The sequence below is a fragment of the Boleophthalmus pectinirostris genome, unplaced genomic scaffold, assembly GCF_026225935.1.
Source record: "Boleophthalmus pectinirostris isolate CB_2022bp ecotype Guang Dong unplaced genomic scaffold, ASM2622593v1 HiC_scaffold_2, whole genome shotgun sequence".
NCBI classification, from domain to species: Eukaryota; Metazoa; Chordata; class Actinopteri; order Gobiiformes; family Gobiidae; genus Boleophthalmus; species Boleophthalmus pectinirostris.
In genome coordinates, this window is record NW_026571152.1 from 24,505,361 (window position 1) to 24,521,245 (window position 15,885).

Below are 15,885 nucleotides of genomic sequence, written 5' to 3' on the forward strand. Positions count from 1 at the left end.
TTTAGCCTAATACAACCTTTAAATTATACTAAAACAAATACTTCTTTCCTTCTCAATTTGAAAATGTAGCTTTACCAATGGCATAAATACAGTGTATATATTGTTTACACTGAAAATGGATTGAAGTTAGCTCTTGTTTTGTCATTTGCTGCATAATTAATCAAACAACAACAAAGCTAGAGTTACGAAACTAAACAACTGTGCTCCCAAAATTGTGAGAGGAATCTTCTACACTGGAAAAAAAAAAACAAATCTAGTCAAGTTAAGATGACTTGAATTAAGAAAGTTTTATCATGATTTGAGTAAATTTCACTTCACAAGTAAAATTATCTGCCAGTGGAACAAGACTTTTTACACTTAAAATATGAAAATACATCTTGCTACACTTAAAAACAACAACATTTTGTACTTAAAATAAGAAAACATAATCTAATTTTGCTTGAATTAAGAAGAACACACTTATTCACTTATGGTAGATAATTTTACTTGTCAAGTTGAATCTACTCAAATAAAGAAAAATGTTCTTAATTTAAGTAATTTTAATTTAGCTAGATATTGTTTTTTTTTCCAGTGTAGAAGATTACTCTCACAATTTTGGGAGCGCAGTTGTTTAGTTTCGCAACTCTAGCTTTGTTGTTGTTTGATTAATTATGCAGCAAATGACAAAACAAGAGCTAACTTCAATCCATTTTCGGTTGTCACTTTAAAAATGTACACAGCGAAATTTGAAAACTGATGACAGAAGCGGGGCTCTATCTATCAAATTCTGAAACATACCGTGTCTAATAAAGTGGACACCTCACAACTATCAATCATCACTGGACAAAAATATGACATTTCAGATTTTTTTTCCCAACTACTGATGTATAGCTACAGTTAGTATTAATGAAAGTAGCGTCAACAGTGCTGCCACCATTAGTGAATCTGAGTGTTAGATAATTGTGGGCATAGTTCACTGTTTTTCAATTTCATGCCTAAGCAGTCAGCCGTGTTGCAGGTTATATTGTAGCACTGGGCTTGTGTAAGATTTATAAGTGTAATATAAGCCATAACTCCTGCTTAATGTGGTTTGGCCTCTCTGTCTCCCTAGCTCTGTGAACATTTGGACCTGCTTTATGTCTCTACTATAAGAGCTCTGCCACCACCAAAAACTGTCCCTCGCCCCAGTAATAAATGGAGCAAGTAAACACCCGGAATTGCACATTTATAACATTATTTTTTTTATTTATTTTTTTCTTAATATTACATTTGGAAATCTTTCAAATTGACTACCATAACTTGCACTTTACCATAACCCTAACCCTTATAAATAAAGGTGCACTATGTAACTTTTCTGGTGGAGGGTCCATTGTTATTACTTTGTCAGAGATTTTTCACACTAATGCATTCAGTGAGTTTGTTTATAAACTGAAAAGGAAGCTGGGTCGTCAGTAAATATACCCAGATACTGCCACTAAAATCAGTATCAAAGCTAGAAAAATGCATTAATTGGAAAGAATTTGACCTTTCCTGAGTAGTTTCAGGAAACATCTAGTCTAAGAAGTTTAAAATCTTACATTCATTGTCAGTATCTTTTTATTTTTGTTCAAATACTACCAAAAACTGTCCCTTGCACCAATAATAAATGGTCTAAGTAAACAGTCTACACATCTATAAGTGTTTTTGTTTGTTTGTTTGGTTAACATTGCATTTAGAAACAACTGAAGGCTCGATTGTTTCACAGTTGGCATTAAGCATGACAACTAAACAGACTTATTCTTATTAAGATATACCAGCAATGGGGCATTATTTATTTAGCGCAGCACTTAAGTTCTGCCATAAAACAGTGATATGATTAGAGAACCTTGGGCAAAGCTGAATAAAACAGCCCCATGTGCCTGACCAACTTCAAAACCTTTTATTTAATAAGCACTGAACATTTGTGCCGTATTAATATAAACCTGCAAGATATCAAGTCTTTTTGTTTCCTTTGGGTTGTCAATAAATATTTGAATTAGTATCAAGAGTGACAAAAATGCATTGACCATTGCTGAGTAGTTTTTGATTGATCTAGTCTAAGAAGTGTAAAATATTACATTTTATTGTAAGTATGTTTTAAAGTACTACCAAAAAGTGTCACTCAAAATTGCACATTGCATTCAGAAATTGTTTAAAATGACTACCATAACTTGTACTGTGTCATTTATATAAAGGTGCACTGTGTAACCAATGGCATTACTTTTCCACTTTTCCAGGAATTCTTCACAAGGTCTGACCTTTAAATTGGCCTGGTGACACATTTTCCTTGTCTCCATGGAGATAGATTAGTGTAATACCATACTGTGAAACAAAGTAACATCTGTTTAACACATATTTTTACTAGCTAAATGATTCACATACCCATGAAATATTGGAAATTTAATCAGGATAAATGTTTTTTTAGTTATACTTCTAAAAGCTGTTATTTTACCAGCTTTTGTCTGTTCCCGGGGAAGTCAAACATAAGAATTCTCTGGAAAACGGTTACTTTAACTCTGCTTCTCAGTGTGTTTGTTATCTAGATGGGATCTCCTGCAGGCCACAGCCACCCCACAATCTAAACTGCTTCAGAGCATGTTCCAGGAACGTGATTCTGTCCCCAGATAATCTATTACTCCCTCTCTGTGAAATATATGTTCGTTTTGTCCATTACGATGCCTGTGGGAAGTCATTACTGTCCCCTCTCTGAAGATTGCATGGACCAGATAGTGGCAAAGGAACCACATTATCTATCTAATCCCGTCGTAGCGTCGCCATAATGCCAGCATTTTGTGTGTGTTCCTGTTCATGTAATATCGTTTTTTTTTTTCTTCACAGGGCCAGCATCGTGCAGAAGAGAATCATCTATTTCCAGGATGAAGGTTCCCTGACTGTCCGGCTGTGTGAGCGAGGTAACCGAGTGCCTATCATCTCTGCCACTCATCCTGGGACCATCCAGACGCCATTATCTGCTGGGCCATTGTAGCGTATTTTCTTTTTGAAGATAGTCTTTCGCTGACGTCTTGAAGCAGCAGGACACTGAATTACAGGAGGAATTTCAATTTTACTTTGAATCAAGCCAGAGGAGATTGGAGTGGCCTTTTACAGTTTATTGTTTTTGGACAAGAAAATAGTTTGAAGAGAGCTACACAGTAAATATTGTGAATGTTTGGAGACTCGAAAAAGATGTTTGTATTCGAATCTGTTTTTAATGAGAAACAATGAACATGTCCTCTTATGGAGATGTACTGTGCTTTTAGGGCCACACTTGCGCAGTAATATGCATCACACAATGTTCTATATGAGTTTATTTTCATCTCCAGAAAGAATATGGACTCTGGCATTGGTTTCAAGGTTAGTTTTTTTCCTGGTCAATATATACTACCTTGCATTTTAAATATTGAGGAAATTTCAGTAGGCCTTTTTGATGTACCCAGCCAGGTGTAGAAAGTACATCTTTTCCAATGGATAGTGTAATATTTGTATAACAATTTTCAAAAGTAAAGCTGTAAGAACAGAACCATTTGAGCCTTTAATGCTGAGTACTTTACCTGCAAAGACACTCGCTTTTCTACCATTTTACTCAGTCTCTTTCTGAAATTTAATTGGCCAATTACAACATCCTGTCTGCCTTCAACGGTTTTCCGGGCTCACTGTCATAGCTGTGATGTTGAGAGAAATTTTCTGCAGAATAATTCGGGAACTTATAAATATTCAGCTGCTCCCCTTGACCTATCTTTGCAAAACACAGACTGAGGGCGATATTTTAATATGTATGACCGTTTGTGAGTGCTAATGTGTCACTTATTGGAAGGATGTAATTTTCTCACTTTCTAACCAGACCCAAACTCTTTGTAATATACACTATGTCTTTTGTTTAGTTTTGTTTGTAGTTTTCATTGAAAGTGGTAGAAGTACTTGATTTTGTTATTTATGTAAAAGTACAGATACCAGAGTAAAAAAAATACTCAAGTAAAAGTACAACATGAAAAAAATCTCTTAAGTAAAAGTATTAAAGTACCAGTTTAAAAAATGCACTTAAAGAATTAAAAGTAAAAGTATTTTATGCAGCTTTAGAGATCTAATAAGACTTCAAATGTAGTGAGTTTGATACTGATTTGTGCTGAATTTTGTTCAACAGAAACAGCTGAATCGATTTATTTTCAAGCTGTTTTTACTTGCATATTTTACTTTGCTCAAATTATGAACATGTTAAAATACCCTCAGGCTTTTCTGTAAGTCTCATACTATAAAAAATACTTATACTTTTCCAGTTAAAAAATGTAGTGAAGTAGAAAGTACAGATACCAGTCAAAGAAAACAGTACTTTAAAATGTACTTAAGTAAGGTACAGATACCTAAAATGTATACTTAAAGGTGCACTGTGTAAGTTTTTGGTTGTTGTTGGATATGGAGATGTCATTGCTCTACAGTATTCCGCAATAGGACATTAAACAGCTCTACCTTACATTTATTCAATTACAAGGGGTTTTATTGCTCAGAAATACCTAGAAAAACAGGCATTCTGACCTCTCCACAGATCTGACCTGTAACTTGGTCAGGTTTGGTCTCCATGGTGATAGAAACATTTAATACTATACTGTGAAACATTCCAGACAAAACAATAACATCTCCATGGATAAAAGCATTTGACAGATCCACCACTAGAAAAGTTACACAATGTACCTTTAAGTAAAGTACAGATAACTACATTTTTTTTAAGTACAGTACTTCACTACTTTGTTACATGCCACCACTATTCATTTCTCACACTCTTGTTTTAAACCGAATCTTTCTTCCTGTTTTTCTCATTTTTTTGTTGTTGCAGAAATCGTGTTTGGTGAAGCCACTCAGACACCTGCTTTGGAGTGCTGTGCCTGTGGAACGGCCAAGTACCGCCTCACCTTCTATGGAAACTGGTCTGAGAAAGTACATCCCAAGGACTATCCAAGTGTGTGACTCAAAACATTTCTGTAAACAATTCTGTGCTAAACTTTATAGTGATATAATCTTCAGACTGAGTAAACTTTGCTTGTCCTTCCTTCGTTACAATAGATCCTCTTCTGTTTCTTTTGCTTGCTTACATCCAAAGACATGAATGGAGAAGTGTATTTTGTGTCTGTATTTGTTAGACCTTCAGCTAAAGTGCATCTTTATCAATCTTTATGCTCCAAATGATATAGAGAAGAATCTATAGTTTGTATTGAAAGCGGTGTACCTCGGTCTTTGTCTCATAGTGGTAACGTATGGACAGCGAACAAAATATCCTCGTGGAACTTTGATGACATCTCTTTTTGTCGCTTCAGAGAAAAGGTCAAACATATGAATGATTACCAGGGCATAGTGCATGATTATTTTGAATAGGTCTACAGCTGCTCCTAGCTACAGACAAAACTGTGACCACAACTCTGAACAATTCATTTGATTTGTATTCAACTTGAGCATCAAGGTTGCAGCTTAGAAGCATGCATTTTGTTCATGATTTTTAAAATATTTTTCACAACACTTCACGCTCATATAACAACTTAGGGGTTTTGACTTTGCTGTGTTTCCCATTCTCAATTTAGCTAACAAAATTATATTTGAAGTATATTTGAAGGTGCAATATAACTTTTCTCTTTGGTAACTCCAGATTTAATTGCTTTGTCTGGAAAGTTCCACAGCATGGCATTACACTTATCCATTTTTACATGAAATAAAATGCAGGTTCTTACTTTTCTTACTCTGGTGTCTCCTCTCCACAGATCTGACCCGTATATAAGTCTCATGTATCATTCTTTCATTCGTTTTTCAAAATAAAACCAAAAATAAGAAAATGAAAAAGCAACAATTTTATTCATTTCTTCTTTTTTTTTTTTTTTCTTCAGTTTTTGATTTTGTGATTTTGTGTTTAAATGAACAATGGAAAAAATGGATAATGACTATTTCTCGTTTCCGTGACTTAAACTGCGATGCCAGATTTTGCACCGCATATGAACTAAACCAGGACTAAACCAGGTCTAAACCAGGTCTGGTCCGGGTCTGGTCCTGGTCTCAGTCCTAAACCAGAACTAAACCAGGACTATACCTGAACTGACCCAGGTCTAAACCAGGACTGAACCAGGAGTGTCGGGACGTACCCAGAGGTGGGTTGGAGGTGCGCCCGCGTAGACTGTCGGGTGACCAGGAAACCAGGACCAGACTGGTACCAGACCGAGACTGAGACCGGGACTGAGACTGAGACTAGACCGGGACTGAGACCAGATCCTGTTTTAGTCCTCTTTTAGACCTGGTTCAGTCCTGGGATCAGTCCGTATGCAGTGCAAAAGTCCAGCATAGTAGTTTAAGCCAAGCAAATGGCCGTTATCAGTTTTATCAATTATTTACTTAAAGACAAAATTGAAAACTGAAAAAAAAAAAAAAAAAAAAAAAAGAATCATTACCCGTTTTAGGTTAGGTAAAGTGTTGTTTTTTTGTTTTCTTATTTTTGGTTTTATTTTGACAAACGAATGAAAGATTGATACGTGGATTTAACTAACTTGGTCTAATGTTGTCACTTACTTGTCTCCATGTAAATACAAGTGTAATGCCATATTGTGAAACATTCCAGGCAAAGTTATAATATTTTCACAAGCAAGTGGCGGACTCTCCATTTAAAAATGAGACAGTACACCTTTAAATTTCTTATGCCATACCAGTCGTAGTTAGACACATACTAGAAGAAAATGACCATGTGTGTTTTGCTCAAAGACTGAGAACTGAACTTTGTACTCTTCGGAGTATTCAGAAATACCATAGTTTCCTTTTACAAGATAAGGATACGCAATGACATACCAACTTTAATTTGAATTTATAAGAGTCCAACCCCCAAAATGCTTGTCTGCCAACTAACCGTGGTTTATAGAGGCCTTAAATTGCTATAAAGGCGTGAGACAAGCACTGCATTAAAACATATCACCAATAGTAAAAATAGCAGCAGTTCATAGGTCTATTCCGCACAATAAAAGAACATAATGTTAGAAGAAATGTGTCTGCAAATTGAGACGAACGGGATATAAATCTGTTCACCAAATGGCTCTATGAAAAGCCAAGTGCTTAGGTGAAAAATAAATTCCTTCAATGGGAGCCTGTTTCAGACCTGTGCAGACTGGTGCGGGCCCTGGACTGTGGCCGAGGAGTCTGGAGCCACATCACTCCTGACACAGCTGATAGGTTCTGCTCAGCTCTACACTGCACACACTTACACAGGGCATCATCTCTTCTTACCGCCCACTGCTCCTCTCACTGCTCTCAACACCACTGGAAAAAATGACAGAAGCATTTTAACATACTTTCACATGACATGAGGACCAAAATGTGAGATGTTAAATAACCCTCTGTTGTAAACCTGCAAATTGAAGTGCAGCTCAACAGCATTAAGTGATAATTGTAGCACATCTGAAGTTGTCCTCATGTTTGAATTTCCAGGACGAGCCAATCACTGGTCTGCTTTGATTGGGGCTTCCCACTCCAGGAGCTATGTGCTGTGGGAGTACGGAGGCTACGCCAGTGAGGGGGTGCGGCAGGTGGCCGAGCTGGGCTCACCCATCAGGATGGAGGAGGAGATCCGCCAGAAGGTAGGCTCCATCACACCACAACATGGGCTATGATTTTGTCAAACAAAAAATGATTAATTCAGTATGATCAGTATGTTGTCTTGGCAACAAGATACTGTGTAAAGAAAATGCAAATATGCAAGGACATCTCCTCTCAAATATGAAAGGACCTACATTTTTATCAAAGTAAAGTATTTCAGATGGTGTTTTGAAACAGTTTGTTGACTATAATCACTCCTCCCTTTTCTTTTGTTTAGTCTTGATCCGACTCAAAATTAAGTGTAGTTGTCCTTGACTGTCTGGTGTAGAATTTAAAATGGAGAACGCCATAAATGCCTGTCCTTGCCTCCTTTAATGTTGTGTATATGTATGTGTATATGAATGTTTGTGTGTCTGTGTCTGTGTCTGTGTGTAGTGTGTGTGTGTGTGTGTGTGTGTGTGTGTGTATGTATATGCATATGTAGCTGTGTAGAGATGATTGTATATGCCCTCAGAGCATTTGTCAGAGAGCAGTATCTCACACTGCGAGGTTAATGACAGAGTGAAGCCAATCAGCTTTCACACTCAAACTGTTTCTTCTGACACCTCATGAATATGCAACATTTGTACAGTTTACAATTAGCATACAATACAATACGTGGCATTTGCTTGTACATAACATTGTGACAAGCAGTGACATGGAACAGCATAAGCCTCTCATTAGACACGTGCATATTAATGCTTCATGCTCTACTCCGTTGGTTCCACTGTAAACGGATGACAGGGGTATAATGCAATCTCCCACAATTACCATTTCTTCTTTTTTTTTATTTGAAAAGCAGACCCAAATGCTAATATGCTGCCTGTGTTTGGTATGTGGATTATATGTGGTGGAGGAAAATTCCATCAGAGTAGCATGCCCCTTCTCTCACATATTAGAGCCCAGAATCACAAGTCTGAAGAAAATGTCAGGAGATCATTTTCCTAACGCCTCGTGAGTGATATGTGTGAAAAAGGTAATACATATAAGAGGCCATTATTTGATACAAGGAAATAATAGTTCCCTAAGCATGCATCTAAAAAATAATGATGCTTTACACACCTGACAGTGCCTTTCAAAGCTCTACACTGTATACCTGAACAAGAAGTATTGTTCAGGTATACATTAGTCTACTATACTTCTGCTATGTAGGTCTTTGTTGGCTTTTATATATATATGAAAAACTTATGTATCCTTGATTTAAATTTAGCAAAACAGCTTGATTGAAGTATTTTCCCCTCAGCAACTTTAAAGGCATTATATTTTTGTTTGTTATATTCTTATAATTTTGGATGTATCAAATATATTTATTGAAAAGCCAGTATGAATTTTTACATTAATGCATATATACATGTTGGCTTTCTTTTTAACAACAAAAAAGAGAACAAAACAAGACATAGTACTATAACAATGTAATAGTATAACTTAAAATACAGAAACTCAAATAAAATCCCTCCCCACATCTGCTCTATTCCTCAGGGTGCTATCCCACTGTGTACTCCATTCGTCAGCTCATAGTTCACTCCAAATATGAAGTGAATGGCTCCAACATTTGCTCAAAATCATCCAGTCTTTTTGAATATGAGTCTCTGTCATCAGTGAGATCCAGGCCTGTAATGAGAAAACTTTCTTTCCCTTCCACAAGAGAAGGATCAGTCTCTGTGCACACGTCACCTCATAAGACTGGAGATGAGTTTAGTGATTCTTCAGTTTGTTTGATTGCTCTGAGCACCCAGTAATAATCAGGACTGGTTCAGGCTTCAACTGTACATGAAAAAGTCTTTAAAAAAACCCCAAAACAAATACTGTATATTGATGCCCAGAAATTCTGTAACTTAGTGTACAAAACTATGCATAATAATTTTTTATATGAATTATTATTTTATATTTTGTAAAATTTTAATTGCAATTTTGATCTGAAACAACTTTATAAAAGACTCTGGCACTGATTTCCAGCTGTACCCTAAAACATTGTGGAGCAGATTAAATTTTGCACAATATGTTCTCAACCTTTATAATGCAGTACATTATTATTTCTCACTCTCCTATACAATACAGCACATATAGGTAGTGAAAGGTGTGTCTCTGTTTTCAGCGTGTAAGCTTTGCTCTGCTTTGTGTGGACATATCCACTGATGGACAGCCCCACTCCTCTCCAGCTCCCTACTGTCTGCTGTCTGAGCCTGGAGCCGTGGAGGGGCCCAGCACAATGAAAATTTGAGCCTGTTTCACAGCACAGGAGATGGACACACACATGTTAGCTATGGCCACTATTCACTCTTGGCTATTGAGTTGTCAGTCTTTGTGTCCACTGAAAGGCTTGGGCATGGTTTTGTATGCCTTTTGTGTCTTCTGTGATTAAGGCCTATGTGGAATATGAGAAATCTGCTGCCCAAAAGCAGGCAGTTATTACTATGAGACAAAGTATTGATCCACATAGGAAAAAGAATGAAAAAACATTAAAAAAAAAAAAATATATATATATATATATATATATATATATATATATATATATATATATATATATATATGGAATAAAAGGAAACAGCTAGTACGCGGAAAGACTTCTGATGCGCGAGCATCAGCTCCACAAGCCTGTGCGTATAACAATCATAAGATCAAGTTAATATCAGAAAAGTTACATAGTGAACTTTAATCTGACATTTCTGTCTTAGTGATATAGGGGCTGCTGCAAAGGTTGTTGGCCAACATGGGTCAGTAGTCCATGTCTGTTTTGAGAAAGACAAGCCTTCAAAACCAGTGAGATGTGATCATTCATGTGCAGGGTCTGCTACTGGAAAATACTGCCAGATTCCAGTGAATGTCTGAAAACAAAAATTGGAAAACTGGATCTCCAACAGGGATGTCACAATATAAAATTTTTGTGCAACGATCTTTGTGAAACGATTTATTGATCTATCATTTATTCACAACTGACACCATATTCATAATTATTAATACCATAACTAAACAAGAGTAAAACCTTTCATTTCTTTCACCACACCATATAAAAGCTCATCATTGTGAGTATGTGACCAGCTTTATGAAATCAGTCTTTCTGAATGATAAAGTAATTGTAAAAAAGTACCTCAAGCACATTCAGCGGTACTTGTTCTTGACTGTAATGACACAATTAGTACAAGTATGTTGTGACCTGAATAATCATAATTATTGATTAATTGATTAAGTAATCTTGACATTGTTTACACCTCTGTGCATCTGTAGCCTTGGATCACTGGACTTAATGGCTACAGGCCTGACATCTGTAATCATAAAGACTTGTAGATTAGACAAACTTTATTGATCCACAAGGGAAATTATTTGGAATGGCTTGTCTTGCCCCACCTCAAGTCCATCACACACACACACATGCACACACACGCACACACACGCACACAAACACGCACACGCACACAAACACGCACACACATGCGGATAATTTGAGTCCCTCCCTTCAGGCAGGAGATTTTATAACCCCTCACTTTATAACACTGTCACTTTAAACAACAGTAACTGTCTTACTTGCACTGATAACTTTGCACTATTGTTCTGCCCTGCTGTATATTTTTTATTGTATATCATAGTCTATATTTTTTACATTATTTTAATGCATGCCCTGATTTTTATTTGATCATAGTTTACATTATTATTCTTTGTTTAATGTTGCGCCATAATCCCTATGCAAGCTCCTAGTTTGTGAATATTGTTCCCTGACAATGGCACAAAACTCATTCTGATTCTGATTTGTAATTCAGAGTTTTCAGTTTCCTGTTGTGATAACCATTTTGTGCCATTTTTTACCATTTAATTAAGCTAGAGAACAATTAATCAACACTATTTTTCTGTTTTTCTTTTTGGAACATGCTAATTGATACTATTCTAATTAATTCATGCTAATTAATTGCAGTCACGATTTTTAATATGTTTGAAACCCACTCACTCCCTTCCTGCTTTGATGACCTCCTTCACTTTGGGCTCCAGTAGCAGCTCTCCGTTCTGCATCAGCTCAGGACTGATGGACAGAACCCAGCATGCTCAGGCCTGTGTGAAATATGTCAGCATTACTTTGAACAGCTCCAGGCCCATACCAGCACTCCCACAATGCATCACTGCTCACACCAGCCCTCTGAATAGACCTTGGCATGGAATGAAAACAAGTTCTGAATTAATTTGATCAACCAGATGGAATATTTTTCAATGACAAGATTAGCAATAAAGATATTACAAATTAGGATTTCAGTAGATTTATCATACGGCTGCTTTGACCTTGCATTAATATTAGTGCTGAAGAAGACACATTGTGCTTGTGTCTGCTATATAGTTATAATTTATGACACCCGTGGATCATTATGTTATAATATGGACATTTTAAATCACAATATTGTTCTAAAAAAATTTAATGAAACAAACAAACAAACTGACTTCTGCAGTGAAAACTGAAGTGCCCAATGGGAGCTGACGTCAGTGTTAACATCATCACATCAGGCTACTATCAGATTTTCATTTATACAAAAATGGCTATGCGACGCTACCGAATCTTACATGTATCACAGATGAAGAAAATAAAAGTAGAGAACACAGTACCGTAATTTCTGAACTATTGAGCTCACGTGAATATAAGCTGCATTAACTACATTTTAAAAGAAAAAAAAAATACATATATAGGCTGCACTTGTCTATAAACTGCAGGTGTCCACGTCTTCAAGAACGCTTTCAAGTTCGGGCCATCTGGTTTTATTGCCTCTGAAAGCTTTTGTTGTCTTTTTGCATTGAGTCAGTTCGTCATGCTGCCGTTGCCAACGTCTCACCATTGACTCATTGATGCCGAGCCCATGTGCAGCGACTCTGTGTCCTTCTTCGACAGCCAGATCAATTGCCTTTAACTTGAAAGCTGCATCATATGCATTTCTTTGTGTATGCATGAGAAGGGTGTGTGCATTAAACGCAAAATAACTGTTCAAAACACAATCAAACTAGCATCTTCCTCTGTGCATCATCTCCTCCACCTGTCTGTCTTGCTCTTGCACTGAGGCTGCGTGCACATCTGTTGTGTTGATAAACAAATAATCCGCCCATATATTAGCTGCATCGTTGTGTAAACTGTAGGGTTCAAAGTACAAGAAAAAGTAGCAGCTTATAGTTTGGAAATTACGGTAAATACAGAGCAGTGGGCGTGTACACTGAGCAATGACATCTTGAATACAACACTAACACATTTTCAGCATTCACTTAAAGCTCCTATACTATGCAAAACTGACTCTTGTGAGCTTTAAGCCATGTTAGAATGTTGTTACCTTTTCAAAAATATACCTGGAGTTGTGTGTTGTTTTATTCACACTTGTTTGAGTAAACCTTTAGTATAAGTCAGTCTACATGTCCAAAGCTCAGAATGCTCTGTTCCACCTTGTGATGTCACGTAATGGTAGTTTTCATGTTAACACCTTTTACCTTTAGCTCAGTAGAGATGAGCAATTCCAGGGGTGAAAGTATTTAAATGATTGTAGTGAATGTCTATGGATTTCAAAAACACAGTGGAGCACTGTGCACATGTATTACCACATGACATCACAAGGTGGATCAGAGTATTTTCTGTCTGAGAGAAGAACTCAGCCTAAATATGCACGGTTTGTGTGTTAAACATGTGTGAATGAAACAAGACACAACTCCTGGTGTGTTTCACATTATAACACAGATCAGAGAATAATATAGAGTAATATGGGACCTTTAAAGAAAAAAATTTAATTAAATTAAACATGACACAGATATGATCACAAATTATTAACAAATATTGATTGTTTAAAATGTCAGACAAAGCAAACATTGGTTAACGATCACAAACGGACAGATTCAAAAGTGCTGTCAGCCATGAGCTAAATCCTTAACCTTTTTAACACCTCACACCGGGACGGAGTCTGTGCCCAGCTAATTATTATTCCCAGAGAAATGCCACCAGCTCGCAGCCAGGTGTGATCAGACAGTGAAATGTCAAGAGTGGCTGGCCGCCGATCCGTTTGTAACAGCTTTAAACTGCAGCTCTGTGATCGCTGCCTGAGGTCCAATGACTTTTTAATGAAGTGAAAGCGCTGGTCCTGCCTTCACCATCTCCATATCTTCCACACTATATGCACCTTTGAATTCATTAACACTAAAAGGATGCAATAGTACCAGCGGCAGGATTCAGTGGTCAGTAAGGGAAAACAGGTTAGATGTCAAATTGTCGTAGAATAAATTTTTATTTGAGTGAGTATTTTAATCACTGATGCTAGACTTCTGGTAATAGATTGTGAAATATTTTGATCAACTCTTAACCATTTCAGTGTATTCACAATCAGCTTGTATTGCCCTCTCTCACTTTTTTAAAATAAACATGGCAAATATTGTAACCACTGAATCCCAGTAAATACATAATGCTGAAACCTGCTTCTCCTGAAAAACAAACAAAAAGCTCAAATTGCAAACTTAATATGTATAAATGGTGTAATCAAAAGTTCACCATGGAGACTTTCTTTCTAAAACGTCACATTTAAGCATAGCTTCTCTACACAGTGTTCTGTGACCAGGTGTGCGCTGTCATTTCCTCCAACAGTCGATATGAAAGAAGATTGTGCTCTAATAGTTTAGGGACTAAATGACCATAAGTGTCCCATCTCCTTTTCACAAAAATCAGGTTTGAGTGTCTGATCAATAAAGCTATTTTATCCAAAGTCATGGGCGTGAGAGTTCGTTTCAGTCCAGTTCCATGCGTTTGAAAGTGCACCTCCTGGTGGGTGGTCTGGGCAGTGTTTGTCCATTTCTCTTGGTTATGCATTCACTGCACACAGCTCCCTCTCTGAGCTTGGCCCGTCACGTCTACATCTGTTGTGGAAATCTATTTGACATCTGAAGTCTTTGTAAAAAAATCTCTCCATGTTTCTAAAAGTGCCTGAGCTTTTAGCATTGCAGGGTGCTTTCTGAGCCCCTTTGAAAACAGTGGACAAAGAATGGAGAAGGCACAGACAGTTGGACACAGCACATTTCCCACTGAAGATGGCCCCGGGGCCCTACCTCTCAGGTCTCTCAGGGGAGCTGTAGCTCATATGTGCTGTAAAAGTGACACTTCCTCCTTTACAAAGTCACAGCTTAAAGGGGGCGTGTGACCTTCTCAGGTTCAGACTGAAGAGGCTCTGAACGACTGTGGACTCGATGTCCTACACATCTGGCATATGTCAGGCTCTGAGTGGGGAGGATAGTTTAGCACGAGTCAAGGAGGTGACAATGGAGTCTAGAGTTGAATCATAAAGACGAGACCAGACAAGCTCCTACCAAATGTCAAACCATTTAGAACAAAGCAGCTCTTCCAAGCCAGATTTAACCAACTATTTGTTTAAGCAGCTGCCATCTAATAAATACAGACAACATTTAACATGCAAGAGAAAATTCTGAAGAGGAGCTTTTGAGTAAAAAATAACAATAAGTGCTTTTTGATGTTTAAATAAGAGATATTTATATGTATAGACATACTGTATTGTTGACTGTAAAACACAATCTAGAATTACTTAATAATCGTATATCTTGTATATCACCTTTTTTTTTTTTTTTCAAAGAACTGCAGTAAGACAGTGGGCGGGAAGATATGTACAAATATAGAATGTCATCTTTAAAATAAAACATGATTTTCTCACAGAACAATAATATCCTTATATACATATAATTTGGTCTGCATGGTTCACTTATCATGGTACATTTTTCTTATGTAATTTGTAATTCAATTGGCCCCTATAATCCCCCTCCCCCTGTGGTTCACATTTACATTCTCGCAGAGCTCACTAGACATCTCTGACCTTTCTAAACGATGTGTACAGTGATGCACAAATCAAACAGCACTGCATCTGCCCCAGAGAGGAACCAAAACACCATTGATTATCAGAGTTTATCTCATTTGACATTTACATGACAATATACAATAACTACATCCACATCAATATACAATAGCAACAACAATCTTCTTTCAGATCATTAAAGCATGTTAGTGAGCGTTGTGAGAATGCTGCACAGTGCCCTTTAAATAAAACACCAGAGCCACACAAAGGAGCGTTTTCAGTTTTCTCTCTAATGAGCCCTTATGCCAAACGGCCATGTCTCATTCAGAGCCGCCCTGCCCACCAGGATCACTCAGAAACAGCGTTTACCACAGCGCTCAGCCAAATGTCAGCGCAGGACACAGGGGGATCATTAAAGAGAAGAAAGGAGGAGACGATTAGACAATGCTACCTCCATGTTCGAATTGGCCAGCTCAAATATAACTGAACATGGTAT

The 15,885-nt window shown here is 37.2% G+C and overlaps 1 protein-coding gene across 1 annotated transcript in view; it reads left to right on the forward strand.

Moving 5' to 3' along the window:
- The window catches only part of spon1b (spondin 1b), a 111,074-nt gene that overhangs the window by 38,886 nt on the left and 56,303 nt on the right, over window positions 1-15,885 (forward strand). Inside the window, exons 4-6 of the mRNA XM_020935102.2 lie at window positions 2,836-2,909; window positions 4,826-4,948; window positions 7,444-7,592. Coding sequence (XP_020790761.1) covers window positions 2,836-2,909; window positions 4,826-4,948; window positions 7,444-7,592 — 346 coding nt within the window. The remainder of the gene's footprint in view (window positions 1-2,835; window positions 2,910-4,825; window positions 4,949-7,443; window positions 7,593-15,885) is intronic.